The 20,534-nt window shown below is 37.1% G+C and overlaps 1 protein-coding gene across 2 annotated transcripts in view; it reads left to right on the forward strand.

Annotated features, from left to right (window-relative positions):
- Positions 1 to 20,534, forward strand: part of rab28 (RAB28, member RAS oncogene family) — a 69,604-nt gene that overhangs the window by 26,690 nt on the left and 22,380 nt on the right. For both annotated transcript variants that reach the window (XM_041798259.1, XM_041798258.1), the window contains exon 4: positions 1,665 to 1,794. In XM_041798259.1, the coding sequence (XP_041654193.1) occupies positions 1,665 to 1,794 (130 nt within the window). The remainder of the gene's footprint in view (positions 1 to 1,664; positions 1,795 to 20,534) is intronic.

Here is a 20,534-nt window from a genome sequence, read left to right on the forward strand (position 1 = left end):
TGAAGGAACCTTTGCAAAGGAAAATGTTGACTTGTGATCTAAAATGCAAAATTAAAATGCCTTTTATGTAGGTGATGTTATGGTGTTAGGCAGGAACATTAAAAACAGAGGCATGTTAGTCATGCATTTACAACTACATAAAAGGGAATAAGCACAACACTCCCAAGTTATCATCTGAGTGTGGTTATTGCAAGACTCAGCAGCACTTCTACTCTGCAGTCTTTCATAACTGTAGATGTTTGTTTAAAATTACTGGAAGCACAAAATAGATGAGTGTATTATGACTCTGTTCAGGTTTGTTATCACAGCCTCGGCAGCTTCATTCAGAGCCTGCCACTCCCTCCATCGAGAGCCAAAACATAATAAACTGTTATTTGGATTCCTAGTGAGCACAGCGTCTCTTATGTTTTAAGTCAGACTTAAAGAAATGAGGATGATTTTGTATTTGCACACAGTGTTTGGGAATAAGAACTTAAATTTAACACACATCAGACAACTCAGTAGATTAAAGGACAACCAGCTTTCTGATGTTTTTGCTGCGACATGAGAGTTGACAGGTTGCTTGTTGTTGCAGACAAGTGCTATCTGTCACCTCCAGAATGCCTCTTGTTTGAAGAGGCTTACTTAAAGATCTCGCTCCGTCTGAGGCTGCAATGAAGATAGAACATGGCGGCAACTACATGCAAGCACACTTCTGCTATTAAACTGGCTTTAGACTAGAAAAGGTGGCCATATTTCTACAGTTTCTGCGCTATCATACTGCTTCTCATACTCCATCCATGTCTGTAGCACTCCCTATACCGTCTCTCCTCTAAAGCAATATGTCGTACATCACTGCCACATTACGACACTTTGCTCAGGGAGTTTCTCGTCAGCGTTTCATGGAACTTTCACACCTATTGTTCAGCACTGTGCGTCCTGTAATCAATCATGGCTGTTAGCAGAGACTGGCCGTAATTGTCGGAGGCATGAGCTGTCGTCACCAACCTCGCGTGTTGTGACAGTGCGTGTCTGCCGAACAAAAAGCAACAGACACCCCTTCAGTCGTGTTGCATCATGCAGTAAAAGTCGAGACATTCACCGCGGCTTACCTTAATTTCCAGCAGAAGCCCGAGCGGTAATCGCAGACAGTTGAGACATGTGATTATTTATCTTGAATCATGCCCACAGCTCTTGTATCTGTGTTTACCCTCTGATTAATTTATGTGTCCGTGTAAACCGGCCCAGTGTTTGCTCAGACACGGATCTGGTTTTGTTGCATGAGTGTTTCTGCTGTGCATGCAGTGTTTGGGATTACACAGGGAGGAGGGAAATATCTTCAGGGCAGACAGCCTTCATTCATTAGCTCAGATAGTTGGAGCTACACCTCTGCTCTGCGGTGAATTCTGGACCATGGGTACTAAGCTGAAATGGTTTCTGGAACTTTTATTATAGAAAACCTTTTATGAATTTACAGTCTGTCTTACACTGAAACGATCTGTATGATACCTGAGATTATTCGTGACTGTGTCTCCTTCTGTCTGAGTCTGTCTTCATCTTAGAAGAGGAGCAGTGCCACCTACTGTTCCCTTGCTCCCTGAGTATTACTCATGTTGATATGTGGGCACATGAAGTGAAGACATGATCTGTTTGAATTTATTTCCCTTCATGCTTTTTTCTTGCAGGGGGTTCTCCTGGTTTATGACATCACAAATTACCAGAGTTTTGAGAATCTGGAGGATTGGTTCAGCATGGTGAAGAAGGCCAATGAGGAATCTGACGTCCAGCCTGTCGTCTCCCTGATTGGGAATAAAAGTAAGAATAACACGTGCATTAACCCTCAAACATACATGTTCTTATAGTAGAAAGGCTTTATTTAGAAGTAAGCTGAAAATTAAATCAGGTTATCTTATACAACACCAACTTCCAAAAAAGTTGGGTCACTGTGCAAAATGTAAGTAAAACAATGCAAGGATTGTTAAATCTCATAAACCAAACTTTTGTTCACAATAGAACATAAACAACATATCAGACGTTGAAAGTGAGACATTTAACCATTTCATGAAAAATGAAGCTTGGCGTAAGTTCATGTAAGACACCGTAGTCAGACACCCAGCTGTGATCAGCTGACAGCCAGCTGATCCTAATTACCTGCTCCCAGCTCCCACAGCCAATCAGCTCTTTCTCTCAACACCCGTCCACACGGAGACGAATTCAGGAGTACATGCAAAAGTTTTTGTCGTATCATCCACATGGAAACGGCATTTTGAGTGACTATAAATGATACTTTTTGAAAATAGGTCCCAGAGTGCATAAATCCATAAACAACTACCGTTTTGTCTCCGTGTGGATGGCCAACCGCATCTTTCTTGAAATGATTATGTCACACATAGCGTAGCTCTATCTGAAGACGCCTGTGCGGGTCTGGCCAAAACAACAATGATGGATTACAGCGGTGTGTTCATGCTGCAGAAGCTACTGAGCTTGTTATGGCTTTTACAGAAAAATCTAATGCTCCTTTACCACCACTGCGAAACGCACACACCATATGTTCTTAAATCCAACGGGGAGAACAACCAGAGGGGCAACTAGGAGGAAGTTTGTGTCAGTTTTCTGTGATCTTCTTCCCTCTTTTGGTGTATTTCTGTGGCAACGTTACAGTGGTTCCGTGCTTACACGGATATTTCCTGAAACTATCCCATCTTTACAGAAAACTTTTTCAAAATGAAACGGCAATATTTCCTTTTCATCTCTGTGTGGATGGGGCCTAAATATGATGTACTTTTCACTTATCCCTGCCTGCATTAATGCTGATCCACCATACTGCTGCTGCTGGCAAAGCCTAACCTCCTCCACCCCAGCCTCCTCCTTTATGGTATAATGCTTGTTGCACCCTCATTTTCAGATTTATGCTACTATGGATTAATTGCTTGTGAACTAATTTTATAGTATTTACCACACATCGTCATAAATGTATCTATCCATATGGGGTTTCTACCCTAGAAAGTCAACACATGCTGCTGACTAACCCAGGGAGCATCTTTAGATCAGAGCCTTCTCCAAAAAGTATAACTGTAGATCTATTTTGCAATAAAATGGTTAAATGTATGATGAGTGTTCCTGACTGAAATATTAGCTCATTTTGAATTTGACAGCAGCAACATATCTCAAAAAAGTAGGGATGGAGCAACAAAAGGCTGCAGAAGTAAATTTGACTTATGAAGAACAGCTGGAGGAGAATTTTGACACTAAGTAAGTTAATTGTTAACAGGTCAGTAACATGACTGGGACCATTTTAGAGAGGCAGAGTCTCTCAGAAGCAGCGATGGGCAGAGATTCAACAATCTGCAAAATACTGAGTCCAGAAATTGTGGAACAATTTCAGAAAAATGTTCCTCATTGTAAAATTGCCCAGACTCTGGATCTCCCTCCATCTACAGTCCATAATATCATCAAAAGATTCAGAGAATCTGGAGAAATCTCTGTGAGCAAGGGACAAGGCTGAAGGGGCCCTCAGGGGCCACTGCATTAAAAACAGGCATGATTCTGTAGTGAAATCACTGCATGGGCTCAGGAACATTCCAGAAATCATTGTCTGTCAACACAGTTGGCTGTGCCATCCACCAATGACAGTTAAAGCTGGATCATGGAGAGAACAGGATCTAGAAACACCGCTGTCTTCTCTGGACCAAAGCTCATTTAACATGGACTGAGGAAACATGGAAAACTGTTCTGTGGTCAGAGGAAACCACATACGCCGTGTCCTGTGGACTAAAGAGGAGAGGGAGCATCCAGCTTGTTCTCCTGGCTCAGGTCTAAAGCCTGCATCTCTGATGGTATGGGGTTGCATTAGTGCCTATGGCGTGGGCAGCTCTAACATCTGGAAAGCAACTATGAATGCTGAAAAGTAGAGAGAGCTTTCAGAGCAACATATGCTCCCATCCAGACAACGTCTCTGTCAGGGAAGGCCTTGACTGTTTCAGCAAGATGATGCTAAACCACATACCACATCCATCACAACAGCACGGCTTCAGAGGAGAAGAGTCCGGGTCCTGAAGTGGTCTGCCTGCAGTCCAGACCTTTAACCAACAGAAAACATTTGGAGCATCAGAGAAGGAAAAAACAGCAAAGAAGACCCAGATAGAATCCTACATTAGACGCTCTCCTCACTTCCCAGACGTTTACAGACTGTTTTTAAAAGACGAAGAGATGACCACAATGGTAAACATGGCCCCGTTCCTACTTTTTTGAGATGTGTTGCTGCCTTCAAATTCAAAATGAGCTAATATTTTCCTGAAATGGTGAAATGTCTCAGTTTAACATCTGATGTGTTTTTTTGAATAAATAAAAAAAATATGAATAAAATATGAGCTTATGAGATTTGACAATCATTGGCTTCAGTCTTTAGTTATATTTTACACACCGACCAAACTTTTTTGGAATTGAGATGTTGGTGCTGAAGTGAAGTTTGCTCCTTGCATGTCTTCCTGGTGCATTTGCGTGTCTTTGTCTGTGTTTGTGTGTGGAGGAGTGTGTGTTTGATGGTAGCCCGTGTTTGCTAGAGCGCCAGATAACTGATTGGCGTGATAAGCGCGTTGATAAGAGAGCGATGGGAATGCTGATGTTTGTGAACTCTGGGGAGTGATGGACGATGATTTAAGATCGACCGGCAAACGGACCAAGGGCAGTGCTTATCTTGGCTTCCTTAGCCAGAGTCCGTGCTTCTGTCCCGCGTTGCTGGTTAAAGTGAAGACCTGGACGTTAACCAGACGGCTCTCCTCCTATCAGCCCGCGCCCATCCACCCATCCCCGAAATAAAGAGTTATAATGATGAGTCCTTTTAAACATCCTTCTGACAGATGTGGAGTCATGTCTGCCGCCATGTTATTGTAAAGTGGGGCGTCGGACAGTGTGTTACCGTACACCTTCCCGGGCAATGATGAACAGTCAACAGAGTGGTGCCTGCACACAGGAAGCGCTCGCTAATGTTACTCAATGAGGGGGCCACAGGTCATGGTTTAATTCGCCTGTCTAGAGCAGATTCGCTTGTCTCGCGTCCGTTGCATCACCTAATGCTCGGGCTTTAACAGTGGGCGCCTCAGTATTTAGGCTAGGAGGAGATTTTGTGGGTGAGTGTGTATACTGTAATATTTTTTAGGAGTGTTCGCCTTGCTGTCAGCTTCCTCACCCCCACGCTCGCAGTCTTCCTCCTCTAAGAGCTCAGAGAATAGCTCATGAGTGTTTTTTCTGTCTGGAGAAAATAAAAACAAAATCCCACACAGATTTCCCCACCAGGAGCAATCAGTCATGAATCCATGAACCCTCCCGGGCTCTGCCTGTAACAGGGAGCTATATGGTCCAGCTATCTCTCTGTACATGTGCACAATTTTATAATTTTCTCTTAAACTTAGCTTAATGGTGTTATATTTTTGTCTATTTTCTAATCTTTCCACACATTAATAAAACACAAACCATTTGAACACAGAGGAGTCTTTGGGAGCGAGGCTAGATTCCTTTTTAATGGCTCCCATGATGTGGGACCAACATGTTTGTGACAACAGAAATAGAAGGACAGACATAACAAGGAGCTTATAAAAACACAGCAAATTTATGTCTCTGTGAGGACCCGTCTTTGGGGAGATTGTGGTTTTTCACTCCTCTGAATTTTTAGTGTTTCCACTTTAAATAAACCCACAGTGAACATTAACAGTTGATTATTTTTTAGATAGATTTGAATAAAAGTGTTATACATCCAGCTGATATTTTCCCCTTGTACTAAAGATCAGCAGCGGGTCACACCAGTGGTGTAAATTAGGGCTGGGCATTTAATCGCAAATTAGATCAAACCACAATATGGTCTGCTGTGATTTACAAATTGTAGAAGTTGCAATATTTCTTTAACTTGAAATGTGTCAAAATACCAGTTTAATAATTTTTTTTTTTTTTGCGGATATTTTATGCACATTATACAAACATTTAAGTGTCATTTCTTTATAATGGTTTATAAAAATCCTCCTTTTCATATTTTACTGTATGTATGTTTTTCTTAATCAAAATGAGTGAGAGAAAAATGATAATCTCCTTAAACAAAGTAAACGACATCACATTTGCAATATGAGCAAAAATAGTTAGCTCATTCTAAACAGAACTGATGAAGCCTAGCGTTACTTCATGAAAGTCATACCCCAGCTGTGATCAGCTGGTAGCCAGCCTCACCTCCCCCATCCCAGCCGCCTCCTTTATAGCTTAAAGCTTATTGCACCCCCATATTCAGATTCATGCTACTATGGATTAATTGCTTCTGAAATAATTTATTTTCAGTGAACATGGTCTTATTTATAGAATTAATTAAAGCTTGAATTTGTCAAAAAATGCATAAGATTGACGGAAGGATATTTGCATATTTAATTGCAATATTGGGGGAGAAAAAAGTTGCGATTAGATTATTTTTGCAAATCATTCAGTGCTAGTGTAAATCCTGAATTATGACCTCATGCCTGACTTTTATTTTATTGACTTTTATTGTGAAGAACCTGATAAAAACAGCGGGTTTATCACTAATTTAGCTTAGCTTTAGCAGCAGTTCCAGTGAGTTTACACAGCTACGTACATATGTCATGGCCTTAAATAAGTGAGTCGTGTTAAAATACACCTTTAAACAGTTGGTTTAACCTTTTTAGACAGATGTCATATTATACAACAAGAGGAGACATTTTTTATTCAAAATTAAATAACTTCTAAATCATAGATCATAGCCAATTACATTATTTTGCTCCGAAAGCCCTTCATCCTGCCGTTCTAATGATGCTATCCACGCTTTCGTAGCTTTTACAGAACTTTTTCTAGCCAGCCTGGAACTTGGATGTTATGCCAGGGTCTACTGACACTAAATTCATACCATTAACTCTGATATTTAATGTCTTTTTATCCATTTACAATCTATTTTGCAGTCTATCCTGCAGCTAGCGGTGAATGCAGTTGCCATATTGTCTGTTTGTATCCCAGAATGCATTGTGACAGGCTGTGACAACCAATGGCAGGCTGTTCTGTCATCATGCTTTGCCAAGCAGCACGTGTGCACAGACTTACAAACTGGAGAATAGCCTGGATGACTTATCGTAGAGAGAAAGAGACACAGAGAGGCCGTGACGTGTCCCTCAGAGTCTCTGCAGACAGGAACAGCTTTAAATAATGACTCAAATTCCTTAAAGTGCAAGGACTTAAAAAAGTTAATATTTTGAAGACTTTTTGTCACAGAATGATTATTTTTAAACTTTTGGGTCCAAAAGAGATGGAAGAACAAGTTTGTGCAACAAAACCTTATTTATTATTATTTACTGTCTATTAAACAGAAAAATTTTGTCTTTATAATCCTATATCTTTTTTTGTTTTAAATCCCAGTGACATTATAGCAGCACACATATTCTTAAAGCCCAGGTTGTCCTGAACAAAAAGATATTCAGAGCTTGACTGTGCACCACAGGGTTGATGTTTTACAAGCTCTTTAAGACAAAAGTCCAGGAGAGACACACTGGTTAAATAAATAGCATTGGGTTTAGAGGGTTAAAAGACGAGTCACTGCAGTGCTGGACGAGACACAAATTGAGGTGATCCATTGCTGCACAGAGTGTTTGTTAAAGCCTGGACAGGCCAACATTGACAGACAGCTCTACAAGTATGCACACTTGCTGTGTTGCTGACATTACAGACTTGGAGAGGAAAGAACAAACATTTACCTTGTTTATTAGCTGCACTTCAATTATAACGGTACAAGTGGGTGTTTTTGGTTCGTTACTGGCTGATGCTGATGACTGGAGTTAGGCGGAGCTGTTGTCTGTCAGATATCACTCTGCTATGCTAACAGTTATGCCTTCTGTGTGCACCACAACAACACGTGCATGTAAACCGTTGATGGCAGTGTTTCTAAAATTCCTTCCTTTGCAGACGTTTTAGAGGTGATGGTATCAATACTGGTTTACTGCTCACCACTAAGCCACAGTGATGAAAGCTCAGAGGACGGTCAGAAGTCATCAGAATCTACTTTACCATTCTCTTATATCCTTTTCAATCCATAAAAAGCTCCTTTTTGTGTTTAAGTTCATGCCATAATCTCTGATCTACTAAGTTCTTTATTTTCTTTCAAAATAAAGCAGGTCTGTATGAGGGAGATTAATTCTGATTAACTACAGAATTATTAAGTTAATTGTGATTGAAAACTGTATTCATTTCAAAGCTGTAGTAAGTATTTTTGTATAGAATCAGCGTGGAGTTCCAGAATGAAATGCGACTCTGTTTTGCTCGGTAACATTATGTGTGCTACAGCGAACGTTGAGCTTATATTTCCTGAGTTTCCGGCCATGCCTTCCACTTTAATTGGAACACTGTCTTCTTTGCCCAGTGTACGTACGGTAATTGAGCCTATGGAGCAGCCCGCTTCATTAATGATGCTGTCCCCTCCTCTCCTTACCCTGGCCTGACTGCCCTCCTGTGCCATGTCACAGCTGTGGGAACAACCTTTCCTTTCTTCGACTCAGCGTGGCCGGCTGGGGTTAAGTGTGCTTGTTAAGCACCAGTATGCTGCACCCCCATGCCCTCTGCTTGCTGCCCAGAGCCTTGTTTTAAATAATGGCACCACTTGTAACAATTCGGAGAGGAAGCCAGTGAAATGTTTTATTGAAAGCACACACAATTATTTATGCAGCAGCCGTGCATGCTTACACACAGACAGCGTCAGGGAAGCACGCATGCAGGTGAGACACACTGGTGGAGTTAGTGAGAACAGGCTGGTAATGGAAGAATGCTAAGCTCTTGGTCTGTCTAAACACACTATAACTGTTTATTAGAGTGAAGGCCAGTGCTATGCTGTCGGCTACACACGAACCTCTCAGGAGAAGTCAGCCTGTTGCTCAGTTATGTCCCCTCCACTTAAGTGTTTCGTTTTTAGGAGACTAATAAGTGCTTTATGTTTTGATAAGGCTTTAAATGATTAATTCTGCTGCTCTTTGCTTAACAAATGTTTAACGGATGTTTGCGTCTTAGAAGAGGAATCGACCAAACTCACTAAAAACAGCAGACACTTAGCAGTTCAGATTAAGGCTGAGCAGTTTATCAAAATGTAGAATAAATGGCAGTATTGCCCACGGTAATTTTCCAATCACAGCAGGTGTGATATTTCTGAATATCTGAAATATGCGTAAAAATACCAGTTTAATACGTTATTATTGCAGCAGAGATGTTCTGATCTGCTCATCATGCAAACATCCAAGAGTCACACATTCTTGTGGAATAGTTGTAAAAACCCTTCTTTTCTTATTTTTGTGTTTTCCAAAATCAGAATGAGAATGACATACATTTTGCAATTTGCATTAAAAATAATCAAAATTAGATTTTTTTTCATAATTGTTCAACACTAAGTGGGTCTAAAGTTAACCTGAAATCTTTCCCAGTGGTAAAGGCAGATATTTGTTCTCCTTTATTCTCCTGCACTTCAGTATGTGTGACGTTCCTGACTGTTAGCTGTATTTCCTATGTTTTTATTTATTTCTAAAGACTGTGTTGCAAAGCTCACTGACAGGATTCAAAAGTGCAATTCATGTTTTTATATATCATATCTCTGACAATGACTTAGTCTGAATTCTCCCCATGGTAAAGGCACAGATTTGTTTCATTGTTTCTCCTTTTTGGATTTTGTGATTTTTTACTGACTCTCCTATTATTGTTAACTTTAGTGATTTATCACTGACTCTCATATAAATGTTAACTTTAGTGATTTATTACTGACTCTCATATAAATGTTAACTTTAGTGATTTATCACTGACTCTCATATAAATGTTAACTTTAGTGATTTATCACTGACTCTCATATTAATGTTAACTTTAGTGATTTATCACTGACTCTCATATTAATGTTAACTTTAGTGATTTATTACTGACTCTCATATTAATGTTAACTTTAGTGATTTATCACTGACTCTCATATAAATGTTAACTTTAGTGATTTATTACTGACTCTCATATTAATGTTAACTTTAGTGATTTATCACTGACTCTCATATAAATGTTAACTTTAGTGATTTATCACTGACTCTCATATAAATGTTAACTTTAGTGATTTATCACTGACTCTCATATTAATGTTAACTTTAGTGATTTATCACTGACTCTCATATAAATGTTAACTTTAGTGATTTATAACTGACTCTCATATCAATGTTAACTTTAGTGATTTATCATTGACTCTCATATTAATGTTAACTTTAGTGATTTATCATTGACTCTCAAACTAATGTTAACTTTAGTGATTTATCACTGACTTTCATATTAATGTTAACTTTAGTGATTTATTACTGACTCTTGTATTAATGTTAACTTTAGTGATTTATTACTGACTCTCATATTAATGTTAACTTTAGTGATTTATTACTGACTCTCATATTATTGATTAATTACTGACTCTCATATTAATGTTAACTTTAGTGATTTATCACTGACTTTCATATTAATGTTAACTTTAGTGATTTATCACTGACTCTCATATTAATGTTAACTTTAGTGATTTATAACTGACTCTCATATTAATTTTAACTTTAGTGATTTATTACTGACTCTTGTATTAATGTTAACTTTAGTGATTTATTACTGACTCTCATATTAATGTTAACTTTAGTGATTTATTACTGACTCTCATATTAATGTTAACTTTAGTGATTTATTACTGACTCTCATATTATTGATTTATTACTGACTCTCATATTAATGTTAACTTTAGTGATTTATTACTGACTCTCATATTATTGATTTATTACTGACTCTCATATTAATGTTAACTTTAGTGATTTATAACTGACTCTCATATTATTGATTTATTACTGACTCTCATATTAATGTTAACTTTAGTGATTTATTACTGACTCTCATATTATTGATTTATTACTGACTCTCATATTAATGTTAACTTTAGTGATTTATTACTGACTCTCATATTATTGATTTATTACTGACTCTCATATTAATGTTAACTTTAGTGATTTATTACTGACTTTCATATTAATGTTAACTTCAGTGATTAATCACTGACTCTATAATTTTGACTCTTTCCTTAAATAGTTACTTTTAATAGACTTTAATAGACTTTTAATCTCAATATCACTGACTCTCATATTAATGTTAACTTTAGTGATTTATCACTAACTCTCATATTAATGTTAACTTTAGTGATTTATAACTGACTTTCATATTAATGTTAACTTTAGTGATTTATCATTGACTCTCATATTAATGTTAACTTTAGTGATTTATTACTGACTCTCATATTAATGTTAACTTTAGTGATTTATCACTGACTCTCATATTAATGTTAACTTTAGTGATTTATCACTGACTCTCATATTAATGTTAACTTTAGTGATTTATTACTGACTCTCATATTAATGTTAACTTTAGTGATTTATTACTGACTCTCATATTAATGTTAACTTTAGTGATTTATCACTGACTCTCATATTAATGTTAACTTTAGTGATTTATCACTGACTCTCATATTAATGTTAACTTTAGTGATTTATCACTGACTCTCATATAAATGTTAACTTTAGTGATTTATTACTGACTCTCATATTAATGTTAACTTTAGTGATTTATCACTGACTCTCATATTAATGTTAACTTTAGTGATTTATTACTGACTCTCATATTAATGTTAACTTTAGTGATTTATTACTGACTCTCATATAAATGTTAACTTTAGTGATTTATTACTGAATCTCATATTATTGATTTATTACTGACTCTCATATTAATGTTAACTTTAGTGATTTATCACTGAATCTCATATTATTGATTAATTACTGACTCTCATATTAATGTTAACTTTAGTGATTTATTACTGAATCTCATATTATTGATTTATCACTGACTCTCATATTAATGTTAACTTTAGTGATTTATCACTGACTCTCATATTAATGTTAACTTTAGTGATTTATCACTGACTCTCATATTAATGTTAACTTTAGTGATTTATTACTGACTCTCATATTAATGTTAACTTTAGTGATTTATTACTGACTCTCATATTAATGTTAACTTTAGTGATTTATTACTGACTCTCATATTAATGTTAACTTTAGTGATTTATTACTGACTCTCATATTAATGTTAACTTTAGTGATTTATTACTGACTCTCATATAAATGTTAACTTTAGTGATTTATTACTGACTCTCATATTAATGTTAACTTTAGTGATTTATCACTGACTCTCATATTAATGTTAACTTTAGTGATTTATTACTGACTCTCATATTAATGTTAACTTTAGTGATTTATTACTGACTCTCATATTATTGATTTATTACTGACTCTCATATTAATGTTAACTTTAGTGATTTATTACTGACTCTCATATTAATGTTAACTTTAGTGATTTATCACTGACTCTCATATTAATGTTAACTTTAGTGATTTATAACTGACTCTCATATTAATGTTAACTTTAGTGATTTATAACTGACTTTCATATTAATGTTAACTTCAGTGATTAATCACTGACTCTATAATTTTGACTTTTTCCTTAAATAGTTATGACTTTTTATCTCAAAAAGACTTTTTATCTCTTAATTTTGACTTCTTATCTTATAATTTTGACTTTTTCCTCAAATAGTTATGACTTTTTATCTCATAATTGACTTTCTAGCACATAATTTTGACTTTTTATCTCATAATTTTGACTTTTATCTTATAATTTTGACTTTTTCCTCAGTTATGACTTTTTATCTCATAATTGACTTTTTAGCACATAACTTTGACTTTTTATCTCATAATTTTGACTTTTTATCTTATAATTTAGATTTTATCCTCAAATAGTTATGACATTTTACAGCATAATTATGGATTTTTATCTCATAATTTGAATTTTTATCACATAGTTAAGACTTTTTATCTCATAATAGATTATTTATCTCATAATGTTGACTTTTTTTTTTTTAGGGGTACACCGATTGATCGGGCAAAATAGGAATCAGTGCCGATTTCCTTAATTTTGCGGGATCAGTGATCGGTTGATACTTAGATAAGATTGGTGGATAAGATCGGTTTCATATGTACCTCTACCTACTAAAATGTGAAAAATGAAAGACTAAAGGAACTGATATAGTTTAGTAGTTTGGACAGCAATGCTCTAAACTTTTCATTTATATTTGAGAGAACTACCTTATCTCATAATTTTGACTTTATATCACAATTTTCTAGCTTTTATCTCATAATTTTGACTTTTTATCACAAAGATAAGCCTTTTTTTTTCTCATAATTGACTTTTTTCTCATAATTTTGACTTTTTATCTCATAATTTTGACTTAATCTTATAATTATGGCTTTTTATCACATAGTTAAGACTTTTTTTATCTCATAATTGACTTTTCAGCACATAATTATGGCTTTTTATCTCATAACTTTGACTTTATATCTCATAACTTTGACTTTTTATCTCATAACTTTGACTTTTTATCCTTTAATTTTTACATTATATCGCATAATTTTGGCTTTTTATCACATAGTTAAGACTTTTTTATCTCATAATTGACTTTTCAGCACATAATTATGGCTTTTTATCTCATAACTTTGACTTTATATCTCATAACTTTGACTTTATATCTCATAACTTTGACTTTTTATCTCATAACTTTGACTTTTTATCCTTTAATTTTTACATTATATCGCATAATTTTGACTTTTTCCTCAAATAGTTATGACTTTTATCTCATAATTGACTTTTCAGCACATAATTATGGCTTTTTATCTCATAACTTTGACTTTATATCTCATAACTTTGACTTTATATCTCATAAATTTGACTTTTTATCTCATAACTTTGACTTTTTATCCTTAATTTTTACATTATATCGCATAATTTTGGCTTTTTTCCTCAAATAGTTATGACTGTTTATCTCATAATTGACTTTTTAGCACATAATTTTCCCTTTTTATCTCATAATTTTGACTTTTTCCTTAAATAGTTATGACTTTTTGTCTCATAATTGACTTTTTATCTCTTAATTTTGACTTTTTATCTTATAATTTTGACTTTTTCCTCAAATAGTTATGACTTTTTATCTCATAATTGACTTTCTAGCACATAATTTTGACTTTTTATCTCATAATTTTGACTTTTATCTTATAATTTTGACTTTTTCCTCAGTTATGACTTTTTATCTCATAATTGACTTTTTAGCACATAATTTTCACTTTTTATCTCATAATTTTGCCTTTTCCTCAAATAGTTATGACTTTTTATCTCATAATTTTGACTTTTTATCTTATAATTTAGATTTTATCCTCAAATAGTTATGACATTTTACAGCATAATTATGGATTTTTATCTCATAATCTGAATTTTTATCAAATAGTTAAGACTTTTTATCTCATAATAGATTATTTATCTCATAATGTTGACTTTTTTTTTTTAGGGGTACACCGATCGATCGGGCAAAATAGGAATCGGTGCCGATTTCCTTAATTTTGCGGGATCGGTGATCGGCCGATACTTAGATAAGATTGGTGGATAAGATCGGTTTCATATGTACCTCTACCTACTAAAATGTGAAAAATGAAAGACTAAAGGAACTGATATAGTTTAGTAGTTTGGACAGCAATGCTCTAAACTTTTCATTTATATTTGAGAGAACTACCTTATGTGCAGTTAAAACAAGTTTGTATTGTTTCACGGGTATTGTTCAATGTTTTTCAATAAAATAAGATTGGAACATTGAAGGTGTATGCTGTCAGTTATAAAAAAAAAAAAATCAGTATTGGCCAAAATCGAAATCGGCAGGTCAGGCTTTTTAAAGATCGGTGATCGGCCAGAAAATTGCAATTGGTGCAACCCTACTTTTTTCTCATAGTTATGACTTTTTATCTCATAATTTTGACTTTTTATCATAGTTAAGACTTTTATCTAATAAGAGACCATTTATCTCGTAATTTTGACTTCTTTTTCCTCATAGTTATGACTTTTGATATTATTATTATGACTTTTTACCTCATAATTTTGACTTAATCTTATAATTATGGCATTATATCTCACAGTTATGACATTTTATCTCATAATTTGTATTTTTTTCTCATAATTATGACTTTTTATCTTATTATTTTGACTTTTTATCTCATAATTTTGACTTTTTATCACATAGTTAAGACTTTTATCTCATAATAGACCATTTATCTCGTAATTTTGACTTCTTTTTCCTCATAGTTATGACTTCTGATTTTATTATTATGACTTTTTACCTCATAATTTTGACTTAATCTTATAATTATGGCATTTTATCTCATAGTTATGACATTTTATCTCATAATTTGTATTTTTTTCACATAGTTATGACTTTTTATCCTATTATTTTTTACTTTTTTCTCATATTTTTGACTTTTTATCTCAAAATTATGTCTTTTGGCTATTCTGTTATATTTTAGAATGACCTAACTTTCACATTTTTCTTTTTGAAGTGGCAGAAATGGGCTTCCATGGATCTCTCTAAAGCAATATGTGCTTTTAATTCAGGTTCCATAACCACTATCCAGTCTTTTAGCCTCTTTTTTCCTATTGTAACATTTCTCCTAAGCACATGTACAGATGTTGACTTGAGTACTGATTTCTGCTCTCAATCAGGTATTTACTCTGTGACATGATGTTACAGTGTTGAGTTTACATTATTTATTATTCGTTGCAGTCTTGATTTTGATAAAAGGACAGGACAGGATAGAACAAAGGTTTGTTTGAATGGATCGTCCAGCCCTCGGTCAGATCTACGCTGCAGGTTTTAGCTGCAGCATATAACCACCACTTAAAAACGGCTCTGGTTGCTGTTCTAAATAAGAAAACACATTTCTCCGTAGACATGAAGCCTGTGTCGTTTATCAGTTCCATTTGTTGTTATGAAGTGGGGATAGCAGGACCCCTGCTCGGTCCCCACCCATCACCCTTCCCATCGCTGGAGCTCTCTCCCTCAGGAGCTCCAGAGCATCCATCATGGGCTCGTACAGCCCTTATTTGGGTGACTTAAATGGGTTCAGTTCTCTTAACCCCTCCTCATCACTCATGGCTTTTTGCTCAGAGGTTCTATGGCGTTTCACTGCCGATCCACTCAGGCCTGCCATGGGAAACTTTCTCAGGAGATAAGGTCCCCGCATGAGCAGAATTTGTACACTCAATTACGTCTTACCTGTCCTTCTCTTCTGATCTGTTTCTTTTTCCACCGTCTTTATCTCGCACCATCTCTCAAACACACTTGGACATTTATTTTCCCCCCTGTGCAAACATGAACTCTCTCAATCACTTAGACTAATGCTTATCGCTCACATGTGTAGACCAACACTTCTGCTGTTGCTGCTTTTACTAACAGTAATGTCTTTTCATTGGCTCCACGTCTCTGTTGTGTTAAACAACATGCGTGTGTTTGCTTTCTGCACGCCACGGCAGATCTCACAGCATACCGTTACCCGTCGCACTTCTCTCTCCCCAGTTTTCCATCCGGCCATGTGAAAGTTGAAGCGAAACATGGATCTCCCCAAACTCTTGATTCTCATGGAGCATGTCCTTGCCACCAACATTGTTGGTCTTGAGTTGTTTGGCCTCTTGGCAAGACCTCTCCCCCCCTCGCCCCCGTCACCTCCCTGCCCCTGTAAAGCTGCCACAGTTCCTGTCTGTTCAGTGCAGGCCTGCACATTTCTTAATAGAGAGATGCTCAGAAGTCCAGGAGCGCTGAGGAGCTCAATGCGCTTCTGTTTTTGGTTTAGCTCAAAAATGTTTTTCCTGGCTCAGCCCACTCGTACTTAGGTCCTCTTACAACAAACTAAAAGGTCCTAATTGCCCCCAAGGGAAAGGTTAGCCACAATAGACATGTGGTGGGACAAAAGCCCAGTACTCTTACCCTGCACCCTCACCCCTCCCCAGATAGAGGGGATGAACACGTCAGCAGTGTCTGTTTTGCACTGTGGGCACTGCAACCACAGGTTCGACACTGTAAAACTTTATATATACAGTATATAGAGCCAGTAAGGCCGGCTGTACGGTTGGGTTAAGATCAGGAATGTTTACAGTTTACAACAAATCCACTGTTTCCTCTTTCACTCTTTAGTAAAAGGTAAAGGGTCAGATTGTCTTAGTAACTGCACTGTCTTTCTTTAAGTCTGGAAACATGATGGGAAATAGAGATTTAGGTTACATCAGGAATGACTGAAGAATACCAGCTGGACTACACTGCGGCTGATAAGTCTGAGTCCCAGCTCCAGATGCTGGGACTCAGACGTGTCCCGCAGCCATTTAGAAAAGGTTTCATTGGAGCCTACTCAGGTGGCTGATTGAGGGATTTTCCTACTCAGCTTAAAGCAAAGAGCACAAGATGGCCATTTGTTGCATGGCTCTGAGATGAAATGGTAGCAGCAGTTTGACCCGGCTCTCTTCCCCTCTCTCATCTCTCTCCACTCTCATGCCTGTCGGAACATGGAAAGTCCTCATTCATTTTAGCCATCCATAAAGCAAATATTGTTGCACATGCAGAAGATGATCAGTCTTCGCGTACCGTCTTGTGTGGTAAGTCATGGGCCATTTGAGCTGCACAGCAAAGCTTAGCCACCTGACCTGAGAGCAGCCTGGAGGCCTCATCACGCTGAGGCTGGACTTTATTTCTCTGCTGCTCCACAACATTGATATGGAGGAATTCCTGGACCAGGTCTTGCTGACACAGGGCTGGGTAAACAACCGATTGATCTGGATCCCCAGTAGTGCTGCGCGATGAATCTAACTGCAAATGCAATCGCAATGTCAGGCTGCAAGTAGAAGGCTGCAAATTTTATAACAAGTATTCAGTAGAGCTGGAAAGGTTTACAGAAATATCTGCAGAAAGGCTGTAAGTTCACAACAGAACCACTAATGCACTTTCTAGAAGAACCTTTATTAAAAAAAAACTTCTATATTTTGGATGTGAAAGACGTACTGCAATTGGAGATAATCACCAAATCATGCAGCACTAACCCGACTCCTACTTTTAAAATGTCTGTAAATATCGACAAAGGTTTTTTGTTGTTAGATTTGACTCCACTGTCTCAGGTTTTTATTTAGCTCAGTGTTTCTCAACGCATGGCTCTGCAGCCACACGTGGCTCGTGGTTATGTCTTTTTAAAATATATTTTAGATATTATATTAAATATTATTCCACCAGAAAACCTGGAAAAAGGGAAACTTTGACCCCAGAAGTTATCCATTACAAGTCACATTTATCAGTTTGTTTTCCATACTTAGTAGGCTTTAACTGTCAACCTTTATTTTTGCCTGTTTATCTCCATTGCCTTGCCCCTATTTTCCCCTTTTTATTGCCATTTTCTGTCACTTCTTGCTCATTTAAGCTCCTTTTTGCCATCAAACACCACCATTTTGTCATTTTTACCACCCTGTTGCTGCTTTCTGCCCGTTTTATTCACTTCTCACTCATTTTTTGCTGTTTTTGCCACTTTTGACCATTTCACCACCTGTAACTCATTTTCTTGTCACTTCTCACCCATTTTTGCCTCTCTCTGTCCTTTTTTGCAATTTTTCTTCTCATGTTTGCCCCTTTTCAACAATTTCTGGCCTATTTTGCCGCTTTTTGCTATTTTTCCCCTTTTTTTTTGCAATTTTCTGCAACTTCTTGCCCATTTTTACCACCCTGTTGCTGCTGTTTTCCTGTTTAAGTCACCTTTCACTCATTTTTTGCTACATTGGGCCACTTTTGACCATTTTTGCCTCCTGTACCTTATTTTTTTGTCTCTTCTCACCCTTTTTGCCCATTTTCACCCATTTTTGCCACTTTTATCCTGCTTTTTGCTATTTTTCCCCTTTCTTGCCATTTTCTGACACTTCTTGCCTATTAAAGCTGCATTTTGCCATTGAATGCCACCATTTACCCATTTTTCAACCTCACCTTTATCTTCCTTTTTTAATAATTTTTGCCACCCAGTTGCAGCTTTTTGCCTGTTTTAGTTACTTTTCACTCATTATTTGCTAAATTTTTTTTACTGTTTTTGACCATTTTCACCACATGTAACTCATTTTCTTGCCACTTTTCACCCATTTTTGCCTCTTTCTGTCCTTTTTGGAACTTTTTCTCCTCATGTTTGCCCCTTTTCTCCCATTTTTTGCCATTTTCTGCCACTTTTTGCCAATTTTGCCATTGTGATCTTCCCGTCCATTTTTCAGTCACATTGACCCTTCCATTTTTACCACCGTGTTGCTGCTTTTTTGCCCCTTTTAGGATACTTTTCACTCATTTTTGCAACATTTTTTTACCATTTTTGCCACCTGTTACTCATTTTCTTGTCACTTCTCACCCATTTTTGCATCTTTTTCCCTCATGTTTGCCCCCTTTCACCCATTTTTGCTGCTTTTATCAAGCTTTTTGCTATTTTCCTTTTTTATTTTTGCCATTTTCTGCCAATTTTGCCCATCTTTGCCACCTTAATCTTCCTTTTTGCCCATTTTTACCACCCTGTTTCTGCTTTTTGGCCCATTTTAGTCACTTTTCACAAATTTTTTACTACTTATTTGCCACTTTTGACCATTTTTCACCACCTGTAACTCATTTTCTTGTCACTTCTCGCCCATTTTTGCCTCTTTCTGCCCTTTTGTACTACTTTTTTTTTCCCTCGTTTGCCCCCTTTCACCCATTTTTTCCACTTTTTTCCCAGCTTTCGGGATTTTTTGCCACCCTTAACTTACTCTCTTGCTACTTTATCCTTTTTGCCACTTTTTACCACTTAGATTGTGGCTCCTGCAGAGGTATTGTTCAACAGTTTGGCTCTTTGGTTGAGCAGGGTTGAGTAATGCTGGTTTAGCCGATGTTTGCAGGGGTATTTGTGAGTACACTACTCAGTAGGCTGGTACAGGCCAGTCTCAGGCACCACTGCCCATAGAAAGCCTCTCTAACTTTGACTGGAGTTGTAGGGATGTGATTATGAAGACTCCCTTGTGCTTGGTATAATTCTTACAGCTCAAAGTTGCTCTGCTGGCTCTCAGAGGCACGTATTACCTCTCGCCCATAAAAGACCACTTAGTTTAACAGCGACAGGAGAGCTTGGAGGACATGGCCAGTGAAACCCCGGGCAGCATCTTGTGCGGTCGGCTCAGAACTGGGCCTTTTGTTCACTTTTCATGAGTCCTGGGAGCCCGTTAACCCAGCCTGCGAGGCCCTTTGGCCCCATGTTTTACTGTAGCAGTGACAGCCCAGCTCTACAGCTCTCCGCCTGCCTGCAGAGCTACCGCCGGACACTCTCTGTTTTACACGCTCTGACCAGGGAGGAACAGCACATTGTTTTACTAGCCTCCGCGGAGTGTCTGATTGGGTTTAAAGTGTGAAAGCACGCCGTTGTGTGTGCGTGCGTCCACATCTACTCATGAAGGACGATCAAATGACAAGATGAGCTGTGATCAATGAGCTGTCGACAGAACACTTCTGACCTAGTGGAAAGCGAGTCCCCTGACGGTCCCGGCCCGCTTCAGGCCACCGGGGCAGGGGCGCCACAGCACAAAGA

The sequence above is a fragment of the Cheilinus undulatus genome, linkage group 10 (assembly GCF_018320785.1).
Source record: "Cheilinus undulatus linkage group 10, ASM1832078v1, whole genome shotgun sequence".
In the NCBI taxonomy this organism is placed as follows: Eukaryota; Metazoa; Chordata; class Actinopteri; order Labriformes; family Labridae; genus Cheilinus; species Cheilinus undulatus.